Source organism: Rhododendron vialii, chromosome 4a (genome assembly GCF_030253575.1).
Source record: "Rhododendron vialii isolate Sample 1 chromosome 4a, ASM3025357v1".
NCBI lineage: Eukaryota > Viridiplantae > Streptophyta > Magnoliopsida > Ericales > Ericaceae > Rhododendron > Rhododendron vialii.
In genome coordinates this window covers 12988609-13015135 of record NC_080560.1, presented here as the reverse complement: position 1 = coordinate 13015135, position 26527 = coordinate 12988609, and the positions used below count along the sequence as shown (strand labels likewise).

General features: G+C 38.6%; 3 protein-coding genes across 4 annotated transcripts; 2 read left to right on the top strand and 1 right to left on the bottom strand.

Annotated features, from left to right (window-relative positions):
* Positions 1–471: 471 nt before the first annotated feature.
* LOC131324421 (casein kinase 1-like protein HD16) lies at positions 472–11571 on the bottom strand. Its single transcript, XM_058356380.1, has 17 exons — positions 11204–11571; positions 10066–10512; positions 9613–9738; positions 9456–9529; positions 9287–9356; positions 9150–9205; positions 8960–9031; positions 8646–8740; positions 8426–8492; positions 8228–8357; positions 7901–8119; positions 7693–7823; positions 3301–3475; positions 3125–3215; positions 2364–2521; positions 1529–1717; positions 472–1086 (listed from the first exon to the last, which is right to left on the bottom strand). The coding sequence occupies exons 2-17, from the start codon at positions 10465–10467 to the stop codon at positions 1027–1029; spliced, it is 2115 nt and encodes a 704-aa protein (XP_058212363.1). The 5' UTR covers positions 10468–10512; positions 11204–11571; the 3' UTR covers positions 472–1026.
* A 2837-nt stretch (positions 11572–14408) lies between these two features.
* On the top strand, positions 14409–17939 carry LOC131324420 (ADP-glucose phosphorylase). The gene is made up of 3 exons (XM_058356379.1): positions 14409–15276; positions 16572–16862; positions 17550–17939. Exons 1-3 carry the CDS (start codon positions 14788–14790, stop codon positions 17808–17810), a joined length of 1041 nt encoding a protein of 346 aa, XP_058212362.1. The 5' UTR covers positions 14409–14787; the 3' UTR covers positions 17811–17939.
* Positions 17940–20652: 2713 nt separating this feature from the next.
* On the top strand, positions 20653–26340 carry LOC131324419 (protein NLP7-like). 2 transcript variants are annotated; one of them, XM_058356378.1, is made up of 5 exons: positions 20653–21190; positions 21904–22451; positions 24246–24293; positions 24404–25400; positions 25525–26340. In XM_058356378.1, the coding sequence occupies exons 1-5, from the start codon at positions 20980–20982 to the stop codon at positions 25947–25949; spliced, it is 2229 nt and encodes a 742-aa protein (XP_058212361.1). In that variant the 5' UTR covers positions 20653–20979; the 3' UTR covers positions 25950–26340. The 2 variants fall into 2 exon arrangements, with proteins under 2 accessions (XP_058212361.1, XP_058212360.1); XM_058356377.1 differs by having other exon boundaries at positions 20669–21190; positions 24386–25400.
* Positions 26341–26527: the final 187 nt, after the last annotated feature.

Below are 26527 nucleotides of genomic sequence, written 5' to 3'. Positions count from 1 at the left end.
TTGTGGGGTTTGTAGATGGGGGCCATTTTCAGGACATAGTGAAGAAATCTACCAAATCTCAAATAGTAGCTCTTAACAAATTAAATTGAAGTTCACAATTGTCTAACCTAGCCCACCACCAACGGCTTGCAGTCTGGTTGGCATTTTTTGGTTGACTTAATCTAACACTAGTTTTTTTTTGTTTTTTTTTTTCAACATTGTATACATCAGTGGAAGTGTTAAAATTAGCACAGGGAGATCCAAAGGTTATCCATAGCCCTTACCCCCAAAGCCCCACCCCCCATGGGACTCGAACCCTCTGGTCACCACTGAAGGGAGGGAGATGAGCAACCAACTTCACTAGAAGTGGTTCTCTAATCACACACCAGTTGGGTCTGGCATTTCTGTGTATTTTTTCTGATTCCATGCGATGCAGGTCATCCAATCTGCTAAAATGAAAACTGTTATAGCTGAACAACTTCAACAAAGTACTTCGTGAAAATCTCCTGTATATGCATCTCAATCCCGTCTAAACCTTTCGGTTTCCAGTGATACATTTGTTCAAAGTTTCATAAACAATAACTCTACAGATGCGAATACAGAAAATTGACAAAGACAGGAGTTGAAACCATATTCAACACCTTTTTTTACTTATGAATTGAACCAAAAAATAAAATAGTAGTTGTATCAGTATAAATTACTCCATGTATGTAGCACTCGTTTTCGCATTATAGAATGTACAATGACAGCTAAGAACCACAACTTTGGCTGCAATTACCAGGTCAGCAATGCAAAATACACGGTGTCTGTTGCCAAACCAACAGTTTCCCATATCTCTCAGTTCACATTTTCGGCAACTCCTGTTTGTCGTCTGTCACACTTTTATTCTCCCTTTCTACAGCAACATTGAGGAAGATTTACATGGGAAGCCAGGATTTCTTCTGATCTAGCATCCACCTGGAAACCGGAAAATCGAATTTTTCACCCCTGCTCGAAATTCGACTCCCCAAGTCTGTTTCGTTGAATGGATGCAATGTGCATCACCCATTAGCAAACAGTCCGACCGTAACATATAGATGCAATGTAGAGATTTTTGGACCATTTTTCCTGCAACAAGGATATAGGTTGCACAATGAACCACTTCCATTTGGAACGAATAAACAAAACCGGAGACAAGATAAGGAACCCACCACAAAATAAACAATGGCAATTTGATTTCAAGAAGCACACCTATATCAATTTAATTTCATGCACATCAACATTTAAATCTACAGATGTGCAGGCACAAGTAACTTGGTTTTGATGACGCTGACATCCTATTGGTTGCAGCCACCCTATTTTCCACATTTTCTGATTTCAGTGAATCGTTTTTAGTGAATAGATATTGGTCGCAGCTCACACTCTGACTAGACTGTTAAAAGAGATTCAAAAAACCAATCCCTCCATATTTCTGCTCCAATTGCATTATATCATCAGTTGATTAAATGCATCTAAGGAAAGGTTCTGAACTAACATAATGCAATTGGACAGAATAAGAACCAATAATTACCTTTACATGGGTGCTTGGGAAGGAAGAGGTACGTAGAGTTTCTTGAGTCTCGTCGATGATTTTACGTTTTGGTACGCTCAGTATGAAAGCTGCTTGATCAGCAGTAGCAGCCATGGAAGTTATTCTGTAACCACTCTCCCACCGCCTGTGTATTCCTTCACTTGGGTACAAAAAGTCAAGCTCCACTACCTGGTAGAAGCAAGTTCAAAAGATTAGCATCAGCCTGCCTGGCAATGTAGGTTTGCACAATCGGAATGCAGTGAGTTGAGTTGATAAAAAAATAAGCAATGAAGAGGAAAAGAAGAATATTAAAAATGGTTCAGTCAATCTTGGCCTTGCACAAGCACACAAAGGGGTGCTACATCTCCAGATTAGAGCATCCAATTGGACTATAAATCCGAGGCGACTACAAATCCACTGTTTGATTGGAACTATCCTCTGTTTGATTGGAACCTTTGCAGTCAGGATTTAATACCCATCGGATATTACATCCCACATCCCAAACTACAAGGAATATACCATACCATGATGTGTATGATAGTATTAATCCCTTGATTCCTTTCTCTATCAGAATGGTCAAACCAGATACGCATGATCATGAAAGCAAAATGATACACGTAGTCATGGATTATAAAATCGCATCCCTTAGTTGTAGAGAATGATATAAATGGCAAATACAAAATTCAAGATGTAAGCCGAGATAAGCATAGTCATGTGGTCTCCAGTGTCTACAACAATAGCTGTAAATCATGGGACATCTGATATCTTTGGCAACATGATCTTGTCATCAAATATAATCTTTAACACAAGTTATGACTTGATTGGACAGCCATACCTGCTCAGAATATCCAGAGTTCCTTGACATTACCACACCCCAACGACTGCCAGCAGTTGTCATGGATGTGACATGAAAACCTTCTTTCCACTTTTTGTTAATCCATTTGAAAGGAAAAGCTTCACTCACTTTGTAGGACTGCTGGGTGTAAGGAGTTCCTAACCAATTGCAGAGCATCATTACTAGAGAACTAACCGTGTGCAGCAGGTCATACACAAATGATAGACAGCATGGAAAACAATTAACCATGAGTCAAGTTTGAGTTTATTGTGATAAAGCAATACTAAGAATTGTAGATAGTCTATATATATTATTAAAAAGAGAGGGCTCTCCCATTGCCACTGATCAATGAAGCATCAATTCCTGTAAATACTGGAACAAGCTTCGTACCACAATGACTGCATAAGTAATCGCGTATGGGAGATCAAGTTCAGGGATTTGCGTATAAAGTAAGGAGGGCCTCCTGGTATATTTCTACTGTATAAAGACTTATACCGCGCCATAAATAAAGAAAAGCCACTCCTGAGTCTCCCCACCCTGAAATCTGAACTACTACTAATCAGGGATTGAAATGACTTACCATAAACCTCTCTACAATAGCCTGTATCTAATTGTACACATAGCAACTATTATCAGCAACAAAATTTTGTGCCGAGGAAATGCAATTCATGAAAGTAGCATGAAATTACAATCAAACAACACAAATCTGAACCACTTCCATAATTTCCATAACTCATGGAAAAAATAGTTCATTTACAAACCTTTGGACATAATTACCAAGGAACTCCCATTGGTAGCACCAGCGATCGAGCTGATATAATAATTCTTTTCCCACTGTTCCATGATCCAATCCTGATCAGAACCACACAAAAAAAGTGAGTATCTCTTTACAAGAATCAAACACAGAGACAATAGCATCGAAACATCAGAAAATGACCTTATGCAAGAAAACAGCCGAGAGTTCATAAACCTGGGAACAGAAACCTGTTCCCGCATCCATAATGAGGGCCCAAAGATTAGCTGCAGAAGCGACACAGCTGATATATAATCCATCTTCCATACCCTTTTCCACATGCTGGTGCAGCCTTGAGTCCGCAACATTGTAGTGATATCTGCAAATCCAACAGATTATCATTTTATTTATGAGCAGAAGAATGTTCTATAACCAGTAATCGGAATAAATTCTCTGAGCCTATTTTGGAATCTATCAAACTAAAAGTTACTATTAACAGATCTAGTTTTATGCAAAGATCGACGACTTCCAATCAGATTCAATGGGATTTCCCATGCATACATTTCTACATTTTCAGTTTCAAAGCAGCCAGTACTAGGTTTGGGAATTGGGCCCTTTTAAAGGGATTACCCGTGTTTTAAACCTTCACATTGAGAACACATTAGACTTAATTGAATCTCCAAAGCCCCATCTAAATAAGACATCATCTAAAGAAGCGAGATAAAAAGAACATATACAAGCTTCCATTATTTTCAAAATCCAAAACGCATGTGCTCCTGGATATGAGGTTTAGTTTTAAACCTGAGGAAAGAGTGAAATGCGCAAGAGGCAGAAGTAGATTGCTCTTTAAAAGAGATTGTCAATCTCGCACAAGGCTTGGAAACCTAGTTATTTCAAAGTTCAAACCATTTGCCAGTGAAACTCCATCAAGTAAAGTTTAGGAACATAGACGCACATCTGAAAAGTACGAATTCAATTACTGTGATGAAGCAATTAGAGGAAGACAGAGTAACAGCGGCCGAGGCTCCTCCTGATAGAGGTTTAGTTACAAACTTTGTTAATCTCATGACCAATTTAGAAATTTAGTAGGTAATTACTTCAATCACAGAAAGATAACTCTCGTCTTTCTCCACCTTGCGCTAGTGCGCCCACAAATCACTCTAGGTTTTATCAATAAACAAGTAATCCTCTCTAAGTTAAACCAACCCGTAAAAAGGACATTATTCGGTAATTTTATGTGTCCCCAACTGCTTTTGTCACGTATCATGGATTCTCTCTCAAATGCAAACCATACCTACCAAATTTATTCACATAAAACAATCAGCAATGTAATGCTCCTGCTTTTTAAGTTCTCATACGCAATAAATTACAGAAATGGAGATAAATGCCAAAGCTGTTGTCACCCAATTGTTAAAAAGGAAGGGGAGGTTGGAGTTTGATTCTCAAAGCTCAATGTTGATCAGGATAAACTGACCTGCCCTATCCCTCTCTCTTTATATATACCACGCCAATGGGCCAGCAAATTGACCATAGAGCGGAGGTACATTTTGAAAATAGAATCAGGGTACTATGGTATAATTATGTATGCCAAAAACCAAATTGCTATCTTTGAAGCACCAGTGGCAATTCCACTGCGGTTGGCAGGACAGACACAGCCTCTTTTTAAAGTGGAAGACCTGGACCTTGCTCATTCCTGCAATCTTAGTTTTAATGCCTCCGGTGACCCCAAATCAGTGTCTACCCAAGAAGGTAATGTTTTGGATTGAAATAGAATGGATCGACCCATCATATACTGACAATAAAAGGGATCACAAAAGCTAGGAATATCCATTAAGGGTATGCTTTGCTCACCGTATGTTACGAAAAACTTTTGAGCACCGAAGAAGGTTAGTAGGATAGCAGTCAAGCTCAAACATTCGCTTTGTTAACACGGAATTTTTTACAAAAGAAAAAAACAAAGAGAACAAGAGTACAAAGATGGGCGCCAAGGGGCGTCACCCAATTACATCGGAAAAGGGAAGCTATGTACAAAAGGTACATATCTTTTGATCCCACCTATCCAAAAAGTAACTGCTGCGGTGTTGTTGGGTAGCAAGTTCGTGGAGAAACTTGACCGTTCAGTGGCAAAATGGTGAACTCGTGACTTCCGAACGTTGGTGGATCGGGTAGGGTCTACAATGTTTGATCGAAAATAGTCCACGAAGTAAAACTTGCCCTAACCTAAGGTGTTTCGTGCAAAACTCAATTGTTAAGGCCTTTAAAAATGGAAATTCAATGTTTCTTTGGGAAAGTTTTAGGATATATTTCTAAGACAAGATGCCAGTGGGCAAGATTAATGTGACGATATAGTATATCTTCATCAAGATGTATATAACATAATGGAAAGATTCAAATTTTGTTAACTCATTTAAGTCTCTTCAACTACAGAACTTTTTTCTGGACAAAATTCCACAAATAAGATCCTGAAAAGTCCACAAACAACATCCTCCTTTCAATGATTTCACCAAACCAATTTCATTTCTTCACAATGTATACGCGGCTGGTAGCCCATTTCAAGCCTTTCAAAAGGATTGTAATATGCATGCTGACCTCAAATTTTTGAAATTTCATAAAACACTTCAATAACTCAACTTCAGCAAACAGAATCCTAAATTTGTTCAGATAATATACCCGACAAGTAGCAAAAGAAGGAAGTAAAAGTACAACTGGACAAAAAAAGAACACCACAAAAGTAGGATATGTAGACACAAATCACCTGAAAACGTTTCCCTATCTTCATCTTTAATCTTGAAAATGCCGTCCACATAAGATTATGCTTTAACCGCTAATGGGAGATGTGGCAACTACTTGTTAATTTATTAGCTATCTAACTTCTAAGTTTGCACCTTGGAAACATATCCAAGGAACTGATGCTGATCCTCAGGTTCATTATATCTTCAAAGAACTATCGTAGTTGACCACTGCCAAACACGAAAACAGTTTGTGGGCCCAGAACAGTGAGAAGAAAAGATGAAGTGCGAATCGAGAGACTCAACGAACGGTCATTGTGATGTAATCTAACAATATAGATATTTCCCAGAGGGCTATAGTTGTCAACGAAGATATGAGTCGGGGATTGATACCATCAATTGATTACAAATCGAGAGACTCGAATTAATTTGCAGCATTGCAGTGTAATCTAACAATACAGATATGGCCATATGGGTATCGAGTTACTCAGGATATGAGAGGGGGATTGAAACCATCTTTCTCGAGAATGGTGTACTGAACTCTCTTGCTTATCTTTAGTGTTAACATACTTTTGTTTTTTATTTATGCTCGGGAGTAGTTTAGTCTTTTGATTCTCATTTTTATTAGGGTTGATAGCTTTGCTTATTTTACGCTCTTGAATGATCTACTTTTGGCTAAGCAATAATAGAGTAGAACTCCAACAAGGTAGCCCGCAGTTTAAGATTGTCACTTAGAAAACCACAATATGGGAGGTCTTGTGTAAAACTCCAGCTCGGAACAGCTAGCATTCGGATATTCAGGTATGGGTCCAAAGTAGCCCTGACTTTGATGGATTCGTTGCTACCGGAGAGAATAATAGGGCAGCTATTAGGGCTAGGATTGAACTTAGTTGCCATGATATGAGGGCCATGGTTCCAAGAGGGTCAAGACTTGTCAACCCAGTCTCTATCATTGTGTACTTTGCTCTACTCTTGTTCATGCACCTTGTTCAAGTCAATTTATCTGTCTCCCCACATAAAGACCGAGCACACGAGATAGGAGTGTCAGATTGATACATGTTCTCAGCTTGATACCCACATTAGTTAATATCACCTTGACTACTAGCTCCACGACTAGTATATGAGCCTGAGCAACCTCTCCACTCATTGTGAATTGGTTTTAAGTTAGATGCTTTAACTCCCCTTAATGACATTTCTGTCAAAAAGAGAAATCCACTGTCCATTTCATTATCTCCATATGATAGATATATTAATATGCTTTACATCGCTTATCTTACAAAGTCCTACCATCTTAATCGTCAATTAATTTTTGGACAGCACAATCCAATCCAAATCAAATGTTTGAGTTGTCTCACCCAACACACCAATTCCATCTAATCAAGTCCATGTCTGCAGTTTTCCTCCTTTTTCTTTCTTTCATAAGAGTGTGTGAGAGAGATATGATAAATGCACCAAAAAGTTACCACAGAAACTTCCATATTAACAGTTGGAACAATAGAAAAAGTGACAGCCTGATGGTTATCGAGTTAGAGTACCACCCTCTTCTGGCAAAACAGAAAATACATTCTTATAAGCACAAATGGAAGAACATCAATATACGGAAACAAAACTCAATTGATTCCTGTAACACTCTTCCCACTCTCAGGTCTGGCGGCTAAAGCACCTATGATACTACCACAGATATATGATGTTTTTTACAGCAGACCAGATAGATTATAATTTCTTAAGTCTAAAAAGTGGAAGTAAGATTTGAGCGCCAGAAGAAACCGTTGAATGCTCCATGAGGAGAAGTGCAATCTGAAGAATTATTAATGCAAACTCATTACACAACGAGTAATTATATGTAAAAACGCAAAAAGTGACTCACCTCTGCTTCATGGGACGGCGAGCATTGTAGACTGACACCCATTGGGTAGCAGGACTACCTAGCCTTACTTTCTTCTTAGGTTGTTCATCTTCTTCCAAATTTATGAGTAATCTTCCACGCTTCTGCCCAACCTGATGCAGAAGTCGATACGGACATTAACATCTCATGAATCTTACAAAGCTCAAAATAGAAGACTGCAAAAAATAACCTTGAGGGCACCATCGATTCTAATTGGCCTCAGTGACGTGCACGGTTCAATCAGACTTTCAAAATAGGATATCAGTTTGGAGTAATTTGGTTCCTCATCAAATTTCATAACTGTGACAGCTTCAAGGAACTCTTTGAATGGGGCAGGACAAAAGCAACACATCAACTCTGGAGAAGTAGCCATTTTCTTCTTGCAAACAAGAAAACTCTTGTTGTCCCCCTGTAATATGAAAAACAAAAGGAAAGTAATTAATGACATAAGAATTTATCAGCTGATGCAAAAACTCAACATGAACACATGGAACGGTGCAATGATGCTATAACTTGCCTGATAGCCTTGCCATGGTAGTCTTCCTTTAATGAGAAATATCAAGGTATACGCCAATGACTCAAGATCATCCCTTCTACTCCCTGTCCGGCCTAAATGTGCATGGACACTTGCATATCGTACTGTGCCCCTGTTGCAGAAGCCTGTTAGTACATTTTAAACAAGGCTATATGATTAACATTACACAAAATTACACACCTGAATATATCAGGCCGCTGATCATATTCAACATGCTGTCCTGATGATGCATCCTTCCATTTAGATGCTGAATCAACAAGAACATATTAGAGGCACTACCAACAATAATTTGCTATGAAGGGGTGGCCCTTTGTAGATATTGCACTCCTACGTGTTGATGTTTTAGGGAGTGCGGACGGAGTGATAAACATAGAAGACAAAATAAGAGCAGACAGCATACCCAAACCAAGGTCAATAAGATATAGCTTCTTGTCATCAGCAGATCCAGGTTGACCAAGTAAAAAATTCTCTGGCTTCACATCTCCATGCACAAACCTTGTTATTAGAAGCCCCAAGTCAAATAAACCATAGAAATCCAGGTTGAGCAAGTAAAATATTAAATTCCAAATTTTGACTTCATATTATAGGAAAGAAAAGCACAAATTAGGAGTAAATACTAACAATTAGTACTGTGTAACGACTTCGTCACAGTTTATGAGCCACAAGAGACATTATTTTAACCTTAGAAGCATATATGTTATTAATAGGACATACCCCTTCAAGTGAAGCTTTTCAAGTATTGATATAGCTTCCACTGCAATGCAAGCAGCCATGCTTGGTGACATCCTATGGCAGGATATCAAAACATCTAAATTAGCTTTAAAAACATGTGTGCAAACCATGAAGGCAAAATACTTGGGCATGTGGGTGTGAGTGTGGTGGTGTAAGAGAGAGAGAGACATACGACTGGCCTAAAGAATTCCAGACATCCCAAAGGCTGGGCCCAAGCATGTCCATTACCTGAAACATACTTTTTAATGACCTAGGCACCATGATTATATTTGGAAGACCTGATGAAAAAAGATGGCAAACTAAACTCACCAAAATGTAAAAATCTCCCTGGCGACCCTTGTAGTGAGCAGATGGTATCCCATAACACCCGTTCAAAGTACTTTATCAAGAAGATCAGGAGTGAGTTAATGCATTGAAGGCATTTAAAATTAGATTAGTACAGCTCAATATATACGTGGCATGTGGAAATGGTTCTTACTTGTACACTTGCCACTCATAGGGAGGCCCATAATTGCATCCTTTACTATTTCGGTGCTCAAACTTAACAGCGACCTGTATAATAAAATCTTATTGCATCGCTTTGAATGAAAATGGCTAGTGGAGACCTCAAAGATAGATATGAACAGTTGAATTACCTCAACTGCATCTGGTCCTGTTCGTCCACTGCCACCACTAACCCTTCTGCCTACATAAACTTGGCCAAAACCACCCTTCCCCAACTTCCTTTCTACCTTATAGGTCGGAGAATTACTTACTTGTACCTGCAACAAAACTCTTCCTTAATTGACAGAAGACAACTTAACTACCAAAAAAAACTTGCGAAGATATATAACAATGACAAAAGCCAAATACATTGGTCCGACTCAAATAGATGGACTCCATTTTTACTATTTCAGACATCTCAAAAAATAACCTTGAGTTTTTCCTCACCAAATTATGTAATTAATTGACCAGATATAAGCAGAACAACTGCCACAGGGGGGGGGGGGGGGGGGGGGGGTGTGTGGATAACAAAAATGGAGGGACTAGATGATAAGCACGATAATAGAAACATTGCAAAAAGGAACTATGGGGTATCAATAAGATACCCGGTCAGGAACGGGAGTTGTGCTTGCTTCTTCTTCAACACCCAATTTATCAGCACTTCCGGCCTCCATTGCAACGTCTTTATCTGCAACTTCTGCTACTCTATTGGCAACTGGTTCTCCGACCCCTATAGCAACAGGTTCAGGAAGAACTTGACAGGGAGGCTCAGGGTCTAGATCTATCAACCTAATTCCCCTTCCTCTACCAGCCCTTACAGGTGTCACTGCCGAAGGACCTTTTGTTAGTGTGGCATTACCACCCCTTGCTCTTCCTCCGCCAACTCTCCTCCTGGTTCTGTTTTGAGCAGGTAAGACACAATTTTCCACTGGATCCACTGGTTTAGGGGCAGGCTGAAGATCACCAAGCCGTTTCGATCTCCGTGCTCCGCTTCGCAGCTCCGGCATTGTCACCCCATGCAAATCAGATGACCCAGTATCCCTTTGGAACTCCTGCAAACCATCATTAACAAGGAAAATGAGCAGTTTACTCTATAGTAGCCACCATTTCAATGGTTCTTGTATTCCCTGCCTTTTAAGAAATGGAATACTATCAATCGCCCTAGGTAATTTTTTCTTTTATCGCTCAAGTGTTTGGGCCAGCTTACGCGCAGACTAACAATTGCCCTCGGTATTGAATACATTCACAAACGAAAGAACCATTGGACAGCTGCCATTTAAGCAAGCTTTCAATCATTTACGAGTCTGAGGAATTCAATATGATTTGATCGGAGTCATAGGCTTTCTTAGCAGACCAATTAGGCATTTTTTTGTATTTACTATGCCGCAAAAATCTTGTTTTGTCCGCATAAAGGAATATGAACACGTATGTAGCTAAAATGGAAACACACATCAATCTTTTCATGCTCTAGCATACAAAGAACAACTTTTTCATGCATATAAACAAACATCAATAAGTGTCGAGGAAAATGAAAGAATCTTTAGTTCCTCCAGAATATAACCAACCAAAAATTAGATGATATAACGGCTATATCTATGCGATCTGATCGTGAAATCAACAATGTCAACGATAAAAAAATTCAAACTAAATGAAATCTACGTCAATCTAATCCGATCGTGATTAACTTACAAAAAAGTAATCAAACTAATCATCGTACGAAGTGATCGAGCTAACAGATCGTACCTCCGATGCTGCAAACCGAGAACGATCGGAGACAAGTAGTTGAATCTACACATTCAAGCTCTGAAGAATCGCGTGGGTGATGACTCCATCGGGGCTCAGATCTTTACTGAATATATACAAAGTCGGGCATTTTCTGCTATATGAAAATCTGGGTCAAATTTTTTGCGCCGCTGAAAAATTAGCGAGGATTCTTCGAAAGGGTCGTAATCTTGTTCGCTGAGTTCAAGTGGAGATGGGGATTGTGATGGTGATGATGATAGGGTTGGTTTTGCTGTGGTGTTCTGTCTGCTCCGCCTACACGAGCGTAAGCATATGTGGCCTTGTATTGAACCGAAGGATTTGCAGACGCACACATGGATACGGGTTTTCCTTCTTTTTTAAAAAAAAAAATAGTAATAAGTATCTTTTCTTTCTTGTATTACTTTTTTTCTTTTTCTTTTTTAGCAGTGCTACAGCCACCGCATCAAAAATGCGGTGGCCGGCCACCGCACGCCGTGTGGGGTCCATTCCGGGCCTCGCACGGATGATTCAAGCCATTCAATAATTTAAAAAAAAAACCGAATGGGCATTGCAGAACATCAGCTCAATCCGATTAGTGTGGTGGCTGTAGACTTTCTGTTTCTTTTTTGGCAAATGGGAGAAGTTGTGAGGGGACTGGCGAGGCGAAAGTTTGCACGACAGAGAGGGATTTTCTTACAGACCGGATAAACCATTGTAGAGATCAATCAGAGTATAGTACGTGCAATACTATTTCAAACTCGCCTAGCGAGATCAGGTTTGAAGAAAATAAAACCAATACCAAGCACATGACCAACAAATTACCAGCTAAATCCAAACAAAAATTGGACTAAATTCGGACAAAAAAAAAAGGGAATTAAAACTGTCTTTCAAAAAATGGGAAGTTATTTATTTTTATCTACTTCTTTTTTTTAACGGCAAAAGAAATTTTGCTGGGCTCCTTGTCGGGTGGCTTCTTGTCTGGTGGTGGAGATCAAGTTTGTGATGATGTTCTGCTTGAGGTCCGATTTGCTCCCTGCACCATCTGACTAGCCAGTGCTTCAATCAGTTGATGCTAGTGCGGTTTGGTGGTCCGATGGTGGGTGCAGTTGGAGGAGGTTATGGCGCAATGGTTGGACTAAAGCCGGTCTTGGGCGGTAGTTATTTTATCAGTGTAAAATTACATATCAAAACAAGATAAACACAGTTTAAAAAATATATTTATGATATATGATTTTTTTTGTTGGGTTAATCGAAAATATTAATGTATGAATATTGATTATAAACAAATAAACAAATACTAAATAGTACTCCGACTATAACGCAATTAAATTTATATTCTTGCTAGCTCATGCTGACGCCGGGACTACCAAATCTCAGACTAAAGATCTTAGAAAAGCCATAATAAATACTTTTCATTTTTCACTTCTTCTGAGTTTATAATACATTATTCTCCTTGAAGAGTGGAGGGTGGGAGAAAACAAAGAATTATAATTTTTGTCATATCTCACCATATAAAAAATAAAAAGGCTGATAAAAATAATTCCATTCCTTCCTTTTAATTTGTTTCATCTTTCTTTTTACTATTTTATGTTTGGTTTTAGCTTAGAGAAAAGAAAGGAAGAGAGGGAAAAATAAGAAAAATTGGTATCTTCCATTGTTTGGTTTGAGAAGTAAGAAATAAGGAAATAGCATAATAAAATATTGAGCGCCTTAAAATTCTTCTACACTTTTTCATATATTTTTTTTCCTAATTATTTTATCCACTCTTCTGTTTCCTTTTCCTTTACAGTCTGTTTGGACTTGTCAAATGGAATAGAAAAAAATATAATTAAAAAGAAAATATGAAGAAGAATACAAAAAATTCTCATGTATCTAATATTTTGTATTATAGATTCTATTTATTTCCTTTTCTCTTTTTATCTCAAACAATGAAAGTTTTTGTTTTATTTTTCTCTCTTTCTGTTATTTCCACGAGTTAAAAAAAACACATTGCAAATTATCTTTTTCTTTAAACCACACAGTGTACAAGGTGCCCTAGTACAGGAACGCACCATAGGGTTATAGTGCAGCATGCGAGTCGTCCATTGCTTAGATGGATGGCTCAAATGCAATTAAAGCTCAAATGTCACACTAGAACCATGTATTGCTGAGTCGCACTACGTGAAGCAAGTGATAATTGGAAAGAATATGAGTACGGAAGAATACATACACCAGGTACATATGGCTTTGGAAAATGTATCAAAGCCGCTCATTTTGTTCAAAATATTTTATTTTAGATCCTTGCAAAAAATTAGTTCAATCAAATATCAGTAAGGGTATTTACGAAATATCCAACTTTTGCTTCAGAATTCAAGCTTGACTTTTGGGACAAAGTTGAATGTTTCGTAAATGCACTTAACGATATCCGATTAAAATAATTTTGTATGGGAAGCCTAAGCAAATAATTAAATAAAATGAGCTGCTTCAATCATCGCTGTGAGACCTAATACTGGTCACAAAGCCATATGTACGCGGGGTATGTCCTCTTCCTTATGTACTCATAGGCATGTTTGATGCCAAGTTTCGTTTCGAGCAGATTTGTAATGAGATGAAATTATGATTGAGATTAGTAAAGAGAAGTGATTAGTAGTGAAGTGGGATTAGTAAGTTACATGTTTGTTTTGAACTGGATTAAATGATAGGATTATTATCTAACATGTTTGTTTTGCATGAGATAGAATTGGATTGAAAATTCCTATTTTTATTTTTACCCATGTGCATAATTGATATAAAAATGGTAAATGAAAATGAAGCAAACATGGAAAATATATTTCAATAATGAAATGCACGGTTATACCTTTGAAGGTTAAATGTTGGAAAATAAAACATTTTCAATTATGGTGTTGCCCAAAAATCTTGAACTCTCCAAATTTTATATATATATATACACACACTACATAAAAAATTGGGAGGGAGGAAGTACAGTTTTTATGAACTCCCTACCTCTTAACCATGATACCATATGCCAATTGGGGTTTAATTCTTTCATGTGGGTGGAACACAGGAACACAAGATGGGTCCGGACGGTTAGCATCAAAAAAGATGAAAGGATAGATTTTAGATCGGTCCGGTTCATTTCGGTCTTTTTTCCTCATAATTCGAAATCGAACGGACCTTTAAATTTCTCCAAAATAAAATCAAACAGAACCAATTTACTTACAAAAACTGACCGAAAATGCAAAAATTGATCGGTTCGGTTCGATCAACTCGGTTTTTCATTAAAACTTTCATCTCAGAATCGTAATACGTACGTGGGATGGGTAATCCGGTGGGTGGATTTGTGAGATTCGTAATCCCACGTGTTATCAATCCTCGGGTTGTTGTCAACACCAAAGCCTCCAATGGGATTGACAATCCCGGCTATGATTCCTATCCCAAGCTCAAAACCTGCTACGTATAATCAAACATGGCCATAGAAGCTCTGGTAATACTATATTCTTTCCCCATTACTTTCTCTTCCCACTCTCTTTCTTGCAACGCAAACGACTGTTGATTCTCACATAGCGTTGTTCGTTCACGGGAGGACCATAAACGATAGGAAAATCATGGCGTCACAAAACCGAAACCCAGAAATCAGGAAGGACACCGTGAACAACCGATGGGTCATCTTCTCCCCCGCCAGAGCCCGCCGTCCCTCCGACTTCAAATCCAAATCCAACACCGCCAACCCCAACAACAACTCATCGGAGAACTGCCCCTTCTGCCTCGGCCGCGAGCACGACTGCGCCCCCGAGATCTTCCGCGTCCCGCCCGATCCCTCCGCCCGCTGGCGAATCAGAGTCATCCAGAACCTCTACCCTGCTCTCAGCAGAGAAATCGAGCCCTCCTCGTCCGTCCACGGGGAAAGCCCCGGTCCCGGTTCGACCGGCGACGTGGCGATCAGCGGGTTCGGGTTTCACGACGTGGTGATTGAGTCGCCGGTTCACTCGGTTCGATTGGAGGATCTGGACCCGGTTGGGATCGGGGAGGTGTTGCTGGCGTACAAAAAGAGGATCGATCAGCTTCGATGTCACGAGTCGATCAAATACATTCAGGTTTGTTGTTGCTCTGTTCAGCTCTTCTAGTTGTTTTTTGTTACGAAACACTGCTTTGAAGTGTTTGGTTATATGAATTTCCTGCCATGTACAGTACTCTTTTTCCAGAAATGCCAAATGGGCTGTGGTCAATATTTTCCGTGTGAATTTTTGGTGTTGATGTACGTTTTCTCATGTAATCTAAGCTAGATTGGGTTCTTTGTTTCTCCTCTTGAAATTTGGTGTGATGGATGGTGTTAAACTTGTCTCACATCGCACATCTAAGCCTCCACCTATTGCCAATTGGTTTTAGGTTGGAATCCTCCAAGAAATCCGACATGGTATTAGAGCTATCAGAGCCGGGTCTTGGGTGGCTTCACCTCTCGTGGGAAAGTCTTTTGTCATTTCCGTCACCTGAGTCAATCACTCAACTCCTGGTCTGTCACCTCCACGTGCAGCCCGAGGGGGAGTTCCCACATTGCTCATCTAAGCCACCTAGGCTTGGTTAATAAAATCTAAAGGCTACTCCACCTATCGCCAATTGGTTTTAGATTAGAACCCTCCAAGAAAATCTTACAGATGGTTTATGTGTTGGAAGCATTGGCTTTCGTGACTTCAGCTATGATAGCTTCGGAGTATGTCAAAATCTGCAAGACTTTGAGGTTATTATGTTGGCAGTGCATTTTCGTCCTTGTCCAAAATAATTCATTAACACACGCCAAATACTGTTGCAAGTATCACAAAAATAATTTGTAACAAATTTGTATGTACCTTGTTGACATCCATTCATAACTAGTTGGATTAGTACATAGCTAATACCAAAAGAAGTGTGTCAAATGAACCAGAAAAATGTGCAACACAGGAACCATGCTGTTCACGTAACTTCAGGTTTTTTAACGATACGCCCGCATAATGCCGTACACAGGCCAAAACAATAGTGACATTTAGCTTTCTCCTTGTATGTAGTGTGAACCATCCAATTGTCGTTGTAGTTAATCGGACTTTGTTATGGCTCAAAAGCTGTCTCAATTATTTGGCTGTATATTAAACTTACTTGTTTTGATTTTGATATGGCTCCGATTTTGTTGGTAGACTGATGATTTTCACCCTTCTTAGTTTTAAGATAAGATTATTACTTTTCCTGTTTCTGATCTAATATATTGATTCAACATATGCTCAAAACAGTTTTAAGCGCTTTGATTTTGTACTGTTAATCTTCTTGACGCTGCTGCCTGTTAATTTCAAAGTGGTTCCATGTGCTTCTCATTATATTATGATCCCTCTCTAGAGCTGAAATTGGTTTTTGTCGTTTGAAGGTGTTTAAGAACCATGGTGCCTCAGCTGGGGCTTCAATGAGTCATTCTCACAGTCAGATAATGGCCCTCCCAGTTGTTCCTCCCACGGTTTCTGCTCGCCTTCACAGTATGAAAGAGCACTTTGATCAGACTGGGAGGTGCAGTCTTTGTGATATTCGATCCGATGACCTTCTAATCAATGAATCAGCCCATTTCATTTCAATTGTTCCATTTGCCGCTACTTTTCCTTTTGAGATGTGGATTATTCCCCTGGGTCACTCTTCTCATTTCCACGACATAGATGGCGAGAAGGTAATTTCCCATACTTCTTTCACTTTTTTGCACCAATTTAGCTGTCAAAGGTAATTGTCAAAATTGGTAATTAATTAATTATGCTTTCTTTGGTGTTTTCTAATGGTGGTCGTAATCTAGATATGGACAGCTTTAAGGGCTGTTAGAAGCATAGTCATTTTTTGGCAGCAAACTTTAACCTTAGGGGGTTTGCAGGAGCATGTTGTGCAAATGTTTTTCAACGAAAGTACTACCTACTACATACCGGAGATCATACTTCTGAGCTGGGAATTCCGATGCTGATTACCAATAAAAATATTAGCGTCTTAACTGATCGGTGTCATGACACACAAACAACAAGAACTAGCATTTTATTGTGATTGAAACCTTATGGACTAAAATAGATTTGGATTGAATTGAATAGGCAGTATGTCCAGGGAAAAATACTTGTTTTATTTGCATATAATGAATTGACTTTTATTCCCAAGTCAGAATCAATATGGACAGAATGATTGGAACTGGGGACCTGAGCGGTCTGGGTCCCTGGATCCTGAATGATTGACTGCAATAAATGCATAGCATGTTCAACAGATCCATTCTTTCGCTATTCATTCTTGATACGTTCAGCTTCTATACATGCTCTCTCTCTTTTTAGGAGATACTTAGGGAGTATTTTTCACAAATGCTTCTCTTTGTGCAATTTTGCAGGCAGCTGATCTTGGTGGCTTACTGAAACTCATGCTTAGAAAGATGTCTCTGCAGCTGAACAACCCACCATTCAATTTCATGATTCACACCACTCCCCTTCAGGACACTTGTTCCCAATTACCTTATGCTCACTGGTTTCTTCAAATAGTGCCCCAATTGACTGTTGTAGCAGGGTTTGAGATGGGAACTGGTTGTCAAATAAATCCTGTTTTCCCAGAGGATGCTGCCAAAGTACTGAGGGAAGTTTGTGTTTCCACCTAAGGATATTATTCGTTGAGAAACTCCCAAGTGTGGATGAATAGAGTACAATTATATCACTATTGTAATATAAATCACATTATGATGAGAAAAATTCCACTGCCATGCGTAAGGAAATTTTTGTTGAATCTATTTGTCTGGGTTAAACCATCGGATTGAAGTACTCCTATATTACATGAGGTGCAGAAGGAACCGCTTGTTTCGAGTTTTGCCTTTCTTGAGCAGTCATGATGAAAATAGTCATTGATATTTCAGAAAATGGGGTATTAGCAAGACTGTATCCTATGAGTAATATGTTACTTCAGTCAAGGATGGAGTCAGGGGAACAGGTACGTAGTGACGCTCGCTACCTCAACAATTTTAGAAAACCTCATATATCATCTGTTAAGTTATATAGATTTGCCACCTCTACCTTTTAGACAAAAGAGAACTAAAGTAATGACTCCTCAATTCTGATGGATTTCGAGCTACGAAGCACAGATACTATTGCAGCATTGCTAGTATGAAAACCGAAATTTATCTGCAATTCTTTCAGTATCAAACGATTACTAGAGTGAATTATGGGCTGTTTTTTATAACAACAGTGCTATACGCACAGATTTTCGCAAACAGACAGCACGTACAGATGAACTTTGGATCCGTTTTGGGTCTTGCAAAGATGATCGAAGCCGCTCATTTTATTCAAAACATCTTGTTTTAAGGTCTCCGTAAAAAATCAGCTCATTTGGATATCGGTAAAGGGGTTTACGAAACACCCAACTTTGCTTCAGAAAATAGCATGTTTTTTGAAGCAAAGTTGGGTGTTCCGAAAACCACCTTACCGATATCCAAATGAGCTGATTTTTTAAGGGGACCTTAAACCAGATGTTTTGAACAAAATGAGCGGCTCCGATCATCTTTGTGTGACCCAAAACGGGTCCAAAATCCATCTGTACGCGCTGTTTGTTTTCAGAAATCTGTGTCGGTAGCAGTTTTGTTTTTATAATAGTATACTTTTAGTTCAATGTTTATGGGCGTCGCTATTCGCAGCCCTTTATTTTCTCCCGTAGCCCATTACATTTCGGTAAATGGTTGTTGAAAATCATAAATAACATTTCGGTAAATTGCTCTTGAAAATAATATTATATTTCGGTAACTACATGTCGAAAATATGTTCAACTTTCGGTAAATAACTGCCGAACATACATTTTCGGTAAATAGCTGTTGAAAAAAATATTATATTTCGGTAATTGGATGCTGAAAATATATCTCAATTTCGGTAACTAACTGTCGAGTATAATTGAAAATTTTAAACGGGCTATGAGAGAAAATAGAGGGCTGCGAATAGCAGCGCCCATGTTTATGGACTACAAGACTTGAAATGTTACCAGTCGCCCATAATAAAACTCCGGACCTTAAACTATCCAAATCCTTCAACCTAGCCCTCATTAGTCTTCAATCGTATAATGGCCATTAAAAAGGACTCTTCCAGCTTAAATGTGTTGCCCTCAAAATATGGCTGAGATTGTCCAAAATTGCACACATTAAAACAATGCATATTTAACAAAATTAGAGCTATTTGGCATGTTGATGATTTTGATGGCATAGGTGGCTAGGTGCATAGAGAGATGTTGATGCGAGAAAGAGACGGAGAACGATGGATATGTTGATAGGAGAAAGAGATGGAGAACGATGGATGTACATGAATGCAAGAAGGAGGTGCAAACAAAGATTTGGACTCTGATTTTGTTTAGATTCCCAGATTTATATGTATATCATCTAAGTATTTTCATCAAGTTTGAGATTAACAACATTATGGGCACTATTTCGGCTCGTTAATGGCCATTAAGTGAATTAAGCCAAACGGGCCCTAAGTTGAAGGGTTTAGATGGGTTAAGATTGTCCAATGTAGGTTTTTGTTGAGAAGAGGATAATTCGAAAGAGTTTATAGTTTAAGATGGCGAATTGTAATTAACCCGAATCCGATTCCTTTAGAAAAATTATAAACCACTCCCCGTTTGTTCTTTTGGGGATTTCAATTTTTAAGGGGACAATCATTAAGAGCATGTTTTTCTTGAAAATAATATTTCATTTTCACTATTACCCTTTGAATCCTATCATTAAAGTTATTTTCAATTGTTTATGAAGAATATATTTTGAAAATCCACGCACTTTTTTAATTGAATTTTGAAAAAAATCAAATATTTAAAACATCCTAAATTAGTTAATACCTTTAATGATGGGATTCGAAGGATAATAGTAGAAACGAAGGGTAAAATTTGGAAATCCACACACTTTTTTAGTTGAATTTCAGAAAAAATACTTCCTCCATCTCATTTTTTTGCTCACATTTGTCTCAAATTGTTGTAACTTTTCAAAATTAGCAACCACCAAAAGGCTAAAGTTTTAATTTTACCTCTTTAAAATTTTGAGGCGGAGACCGGAGAGAATTCTAAGTTTAACAAAAAAACAAGTAAAAGAGTATTTGTGAAAATTTAAGTATTTTTCAATCTGAAAACATATATAATCAATAAAGAGGAAAAATTTTTGTAATGAGCAAATAAATTGGGACGGAAGAGTAATAAATAAGAATGTGATTTTGGCACTCAACTTTTAGCCAATGTTATCCCACTTTTTATTTTGTAATTATAATCTCATATGATCAATGCATGAAGTAGAGTGTTGGTTAAAACTAGAATGCCAAAATCAATTTTCTACTAAATACATTAAGACCAGTTAATTTAAGGGTCTTGGATTTGAATTTTAATCATTATCTCAAATTACTATTTTCATTTTTTTCCCAGTTTTTCTCCTATCATTATGTCTGTTTCTAATTATTACTCTATTTATCAGTACACTCGTTGCTGCAAATCAAAATCAACGTTGTGGGACAGAGGGATTACCACTTTCGGATTTCTCACTTCTGTTGGAGCTGACTGCCGAGCCCAAAGGGCTCAAGAATCTTTGGGAACAAAACAGAGAGAAGCTGCTTCTGAACCAAATGGGGGAAACCTTTTGATCCCCATGGGTGATCCGGAAAAAGATGCCCTTTTTGGGTACCCCTTGAATTTTATATAGGCCGCGTAGGAGGAGGGGAGGGAGGTAGCCTTCGGTTGACTGTTAGAAAAAAGCAATCGTCGACTGTATTTTCCTCCGTCTAGGTTTAGGGGGAATTGCCCCCAAACATTAGAAGATGGCGGAAGCAGTGGTTTACAGTTGCAGGCGCGAACAAGAAGAAGATGAAGAAGATTTCGATGGTGATTTCAAGAAATACATGGACGGGGAGCTGCAGTGGTCGCGGCTGAAGAGTTCCGGTAAACCGGAGGATGCCTCTGCGGATCCGCTCTTCGGTTCTGATTTATTCTGGGAAGGCATCAGATGGGTCTTCTGGAGCCCACAACATGGTTAGTCTCTCTCTCCCCCCATTTTTCTTGTAGAATATCTACCAATGTTCGATCAAGCTAATGTTTTACGTGAATAACAAATTGGACGAGCTCTACAAAATTGAACAATTCCAAGGGCTCGGGTGGGTCACAAAGGCCCAAACTGGAACCTAAACTAGACAGAGAAAAATTGGACATGAGCCTTCCCCCTCCTTATTATGTATTTTTTTGGGGTAGTGAAGAGTGCCGGTGACTGGTGAGGTGGCCGGCCCCAAGGACAAATTGCCCTCTCCTGTTGAGGGCAATCGACCCTGTGACCTCGGGGTGGTAAGCCCGCAAAAGCAAGTCGATTAACCACTGCAACTACCTTGGGGTTCCTTATTATGCTTTTTATTTGTCTTAATTGAACAAATTAATTCTCATCAGCTCACTACCCTTCAAGTGGTAAGCCCGCTAAAGCAAGTCGATTAACCACTGCAACTACCTTGGGGTTCCTTATTAGACTTTTTATTTGTCTTAATTGAACAAATTAATTCTCATCAGCTTACTACCCTTCAATCTTCTCTTGCAAATTGGAGATTGATGCCTGCCCTGATAGTATTTTAACCGGAAATTAAATTGATTTTTGAAGTATGTTTGTAAAAAAAAGATCTAGTAAATAAGTGAACCCTTTCTTTATCACTGATTCATTTAAAATTACTAGTTTTTTTGACCAGTTAGTTTTTGATTTTCAGATAATTTTGTAGACTTAAATCCCAACGCCCCCGCCATTTCAGAGGTTAGAGACAAGCTCAGACAAGCTTTTCAGAAACTAATTTTGTACCCAGAACTCAATGCATCCTTAGTTCAATTTTGGGCACCCACAACAGAAGCATTGGAGGGCCGGACTTTGCTTACGACTCAAAACCAACCTTTTGCCCTGGGTAAAACAGATCATAGGACTGATAAACTGGGGCTTTGTGAGTATAGGATGATCTCTAAGGAGTGTAAATTTTATGTGGATAGAAAGAGTGGAGAACAAGAAGAACAACTTGGGCTTCCTGGGCGCGTGTTCCTATATCAACTGCACGAATCAGCTCCGAACGTGGAGCATTACTCTGTAAACGAATACCCACAACGCCACCTTGGTTCACATTGCCCCATCAAAGCAACATGGGCTGTGCCCGTGTTTGAACATTCGAGCCAAACCTGTGTTGGTGTTCTTGAGCTAGTGTCTTCTATTGAGAATGTAGTATTTTGGTATCGCAAATCTTTCCTCCGCAATCTGGACCGTGTTTTTCAGGTATGTCACCGAATTGAAATTTTTCACGTCTTGGTAATGTTTATTACTTCCTTTCTTCTTGTTTTAAATCCTTTGTTGTTGTTTTTGGCCTGTTTGCAAAGGAACATATTACGCTTTCCTTTTTTCAAGAGAATGGGGCAATTTATTTTTTTGGTTCTAAATTGTAACGCAAGTGTTTAAAGCTTTGTTTGGACTTTGGATGTGGATTTCAAAATATGAAGGAATTTGATTCTTTATTATTAGAACCTATATGAGAGGTCTAGAGTGGAAGATGAATTATAAGTAAAAGAGATATTAGTGGAATCATTGCATACCTACAATCCTTAACATTTAGAGTTTCAAACCGTCAATATTTACTTATTTCCACTCTACCATAATAGTGCAGTCAAACCCAATATCAAAATCCCTTTGTAAACTATCAAATCTGAATTTGAGGTATCTCATTGCATCCTAATGGAAAATTCATTCTTTTGAAATACACAGCTATCCAAAAGCGCATAATTGTTACCCAACTATGGCCCATTCCACTTTTGTCATGTACGTAGGAGTGTGGCTGAAGGAAGCACTATAATTTATTTGTCATCGATATGGGATACGTCGCAACCAGTGGTGGCTCCAGAGAATTTCGGACGAGTTGTCATTAAAAAAATCAAGTTTTGAAAAAACCTTTATTAGAGTTGTCATGTAGGAAACTTTGTAATACATTCGTATCAATGTTAGGGGAAAAAGAAATTAGCAAATATATGACATGTTGTAGTTGTGCTTGTTGAATTTTTTTTTATTTTTTTATATCTTGAAATAATTGTATTATAGCTTCATCGACAATGTTATCAAGTATGTATATGAACGAAACCAAAATATCTTTTATTTAACATCCGTTGCTCTCTTACTACTACTAAAATCATTGGTTGTTCATTTTTTCTTTCGTACTAAGAAGCTTCAATGGTAATTTTACAGTTCACATTTTGCATGTTCTTCTTTCTTTTTTTGCTCTTTTTAACTAAGAATCTATGACTCTTGGTAGAGTTTTTCAATTGGCTAGGTGTTCAAAGCTGATTGGATTAGGTGTGCTAATCTTTTTGTTAAAGCTACTACTACTACTGGTAGGCTATAAGAAAGTGAGGGTATTCATCTGCACACCTCCATAACCATGTGGCGCCGCCTCTGGTCACAACCCATAATACCAAAAAAAAATCTGCAGACTTTTGGGCTTTTCATGAGGCAAAATCCAAATGATTGGTAAATGTTTGAAGTACATTTTCTTTGCTTCGGTTTACTAGTGATCCTACTTGTGTATTATGAATAAATTTGTTTGTATTTGATCTCGAACTTGGTTGTTGAGTAGTTATGTTATATATTGATCTACATAGATGTGGATGAAGATTCCAAGTGGGACCAACCAGTCATGTTCTATCTCGTTTTATGGTTTTGAAATCTGGCAGGTGGTGATACCACAGATTCTTAAAAGGCCAATTGCAGTTCACATAAAAGATAAACTTAGTTGTAAATCATCCTTTCTGTTGGTGCACTTGCATTCTGTGCTTAATCAATCTTTTCGATGGGAAGGATGGTTTTAAGTAACATCTTTTTTTTGTTCGTATTTACTGGACGGCTTACTGCCCAGAAAGTTGTGTGAAGTACAAAAGAAAGGCGTGCATGGTACTACTTGCATTCATTGATTAATGAAGTCAAACTGAATCCTCCCTTCATAGATATGTTTCTTTTATGAACAAAAGATATTCTGCTTTTGAATGTTATCAAGATTACTCAGTTGCATCTTTCCCTTCACTGCAGGAGCAAGGTCTGCAATGTTTTGACTTATATAAACACTATGAAATGCAAGTAAGTGGCAAACTATGGTGCAATGTCATATATGGTATTTTCTATTCTCATAAAAATATTGTTCGGAACATGTTCTCACATGTCACTATCTGAAAATACTTTCAAAACAGAAGCAGTATGAGAATGAAGATCTGAAAACTGCCTTCACAAAAATCAGGATGCTGATGGAGGTGGTGTGTGAGAATCATAATCTACCTTTGGCTTTAGCATGGGTGCCCTGTGGTGATTGCAATGCTTTATTGCGGGGCCATAGTGTTGGATACTGCAACAATGACCAGTTTTTCGACTTCATAATGGTCAGTCAGGCACATCACATAAGACAAGGGCAAGGGGTTGTTGGGTGGGCACTTTCATCTCCTAACTTGTCATACTGCTCAGATGTAACCCAATTCAGCATAGCCGAGTACCCCTTGGTACCTTATGCACGAGAGTGCAGATTAAGTGCTTGTTTTGCAATATGCTTGCAAAGCAGTTGCACTGGAAATGACGTTTATGTGCTAGAATTCTTTTTGCCCTCGAGCAACAAGGATGTTGATGATTCATGGATCTCGTTCAGCAGGATATTGGGAACGATCAAGGAAGTTTTTAAAAACTTTAAGCTTGCTTCTGGACAGGAACTAGGGGAAGAATTATCTGTTGCAGTTATTGATATCCAAAATGGTCAGAAACTTCATTCTGTTCATATTATCCCAGCTGGTAGATCTTTGCCTGGTCTTGAACTCTTACATAATGGGGGAGTGACGATGCAGCTACGTACACAGGATCAACCATCAATGGAAGCAATAAACAACGCCATGAATTTTGCCAGTGCAGAAGGAAACAACATTAGTAGCTTTTTACCTAGGCTTGAACCCTTGCAAAATGGAGGAGTGACTATGCAACTGGATTCATTGGATCAACCATCAATGAATGCCATGAACAGTGGAATGAATTTTGTCAATACAGAGGAACACTACGTTTTTGTTACTAGTTCAGATTCTTCAGAAGAAGAAGGCACAACAAAGACAGAAGAAAGGGAACACAAAAGAACTGGAGTCAGAATTGACGTTTCTTTAGAGGATAAATGCTCAAATCTGACCCATGATAATGCTGCAAGTAAACTTGAAGGTGAGATTACGCTCACGAAGATTAAAATTTAGTGTTGCTTGTTGCCTTGATTGGTTTCTCTAAGTAGACAGATTCTTCATTCAATAGAAAGTAGTTTCGCTTCTCTGAATTTTTCCTTTTGCAGTTAGCATATCGACATTCAAGCCACCTCACAACGTAAAGAACATTGACCCTATTTGCCCCCTTGTTGATCAAGAACGAATCGCACAACTGAGTTCTGGTCCGCCTTCTAATCAAGCCCCAGTTAGTGTTGCTCATGTAAGGCCACGTGGTACAGCTTTCCAAGACGCTAATATGGTGACCATAAGGGCAAAATATGTCAACGATATTACCTTAAAGTTTGGGCTGTCTATGTCGTCGGGAATAACAGAATTGCGGCAGCAAGTGGCTAAAAGGCTGAACCTAGAGCCTGAAACTTATAATATCAGGTATACAGATGAGGATGGTGAGGTGATTTTATTAGCTTGTGACGATGACTTGCAAGATTGCATACATGCTTCTAAATCACTGGGCAACACTTCAGTTGTGGTGCTTCTTGAACCCAAATAGCCTGTTATCCATCGACCATCTTGTAGTTTTTTACATCTGTTTCAATTCCTGTGATTTTCAAGTGTTCGTTTTTTCATGGTAATGGTGCTACCCCTATGAAAGATCAGCTCTTGGTGCTCTTTTTTTTGTTTGTTCAAGTCTATTGTACAATGTTAGGAATCTTTTGTTCCTTCCAATACTTTCTTTCCAGTGTTGGTGGTGATTTGTGTATCAAATATACAGGACCTGAGCACGACAGATTATAGTTCTGCATAACATTATTAGTTAGCACTTGTAGTTAGTTTGTTGTAAGGAAGATTGTGAACAATGGAATGGTTTTTATGGAGTGTCAGTGTAGCTGGGTTGTATTGAACGAGTAATTTAATTCCAGATTCCTTTCAGTTGGGTTGCATCTTCTCTTTTGAAAAGGGTTGCATCCTCTCTCACTTGATCAGAATTGATGAACAAAATGGTGTTGATGGGAAATGGCGCGCTCTAAAGAAACAAGGAAACAGATCCTCTCTAGTTGGTGGAGTTACTCAAAAGTGCGGGTCTCATATAAAACTCTGACCGGTAAGAGTCTACTTCACTTTGAGTAA

Coding starts and splice junctions, on each gene's coding strand:
- LOC131324420 (XM_058356379.1), top strand. CDS start 14,788: ATGGCGTCACAAAACCGAAACCCAGAAATCAGGAAGGACACCGTGAAC. Junction 15,277..16,571: donor AGTCGATCAAATACATTCAG/GTTTGTTGTTGC, acceptor TGTCGTTTGAAG/GTGTTTAAGAACCATGGTGC. Junction 16,863..17,549: donor ACGACATAGATGGCGAGAAG/GTAATTTCCCAT, acceptor GCAATTTTGCAG/GCAGCTGATCTTGGTGGCTT.
- LOC131324421 (XM_058356380.1), bottom strand. CDS start 10,467: ATGCCGGAGCTGCGAAGCGGAGCACGGAGATCGAAACGGCTTGGTGAT. Junction 9,357..9,455: donor TATGAGTGGCAAGTGTACAA/GTAAGAACCATT, acceptor TTCTTGATAAAG/TACTTTGAACGGGTGTTATG. Junction 1,718..2,363: donor ACTCTGGATATTCTGAGCAG/GTATGGCTGTCC, acceptor TGCTTCTACCAG/GTAGTGGAGCTTGACTTTTT.
- LOC131324419 (XM_058356377.1), top strand. CDS start 20,980: ATGGCGGAAGCAGTGGTTTACAGTTGCAGGCGCGAACAAGAAGAAGAT. Junction 24,294..24,385: donor ATAAACACTATGAAATGCAA/GTAAGTGGCAAA, acceptor TGTCACTATCTG/AAAATACTTTCAAAACAGAA. Junction 25,401..25,524: donor TGCTGCAAGTAAACTTGAAG/GTGAGATTACGC, acceptor TTCCTTTTGCAG/TTAGCATATCGACATTCAAG.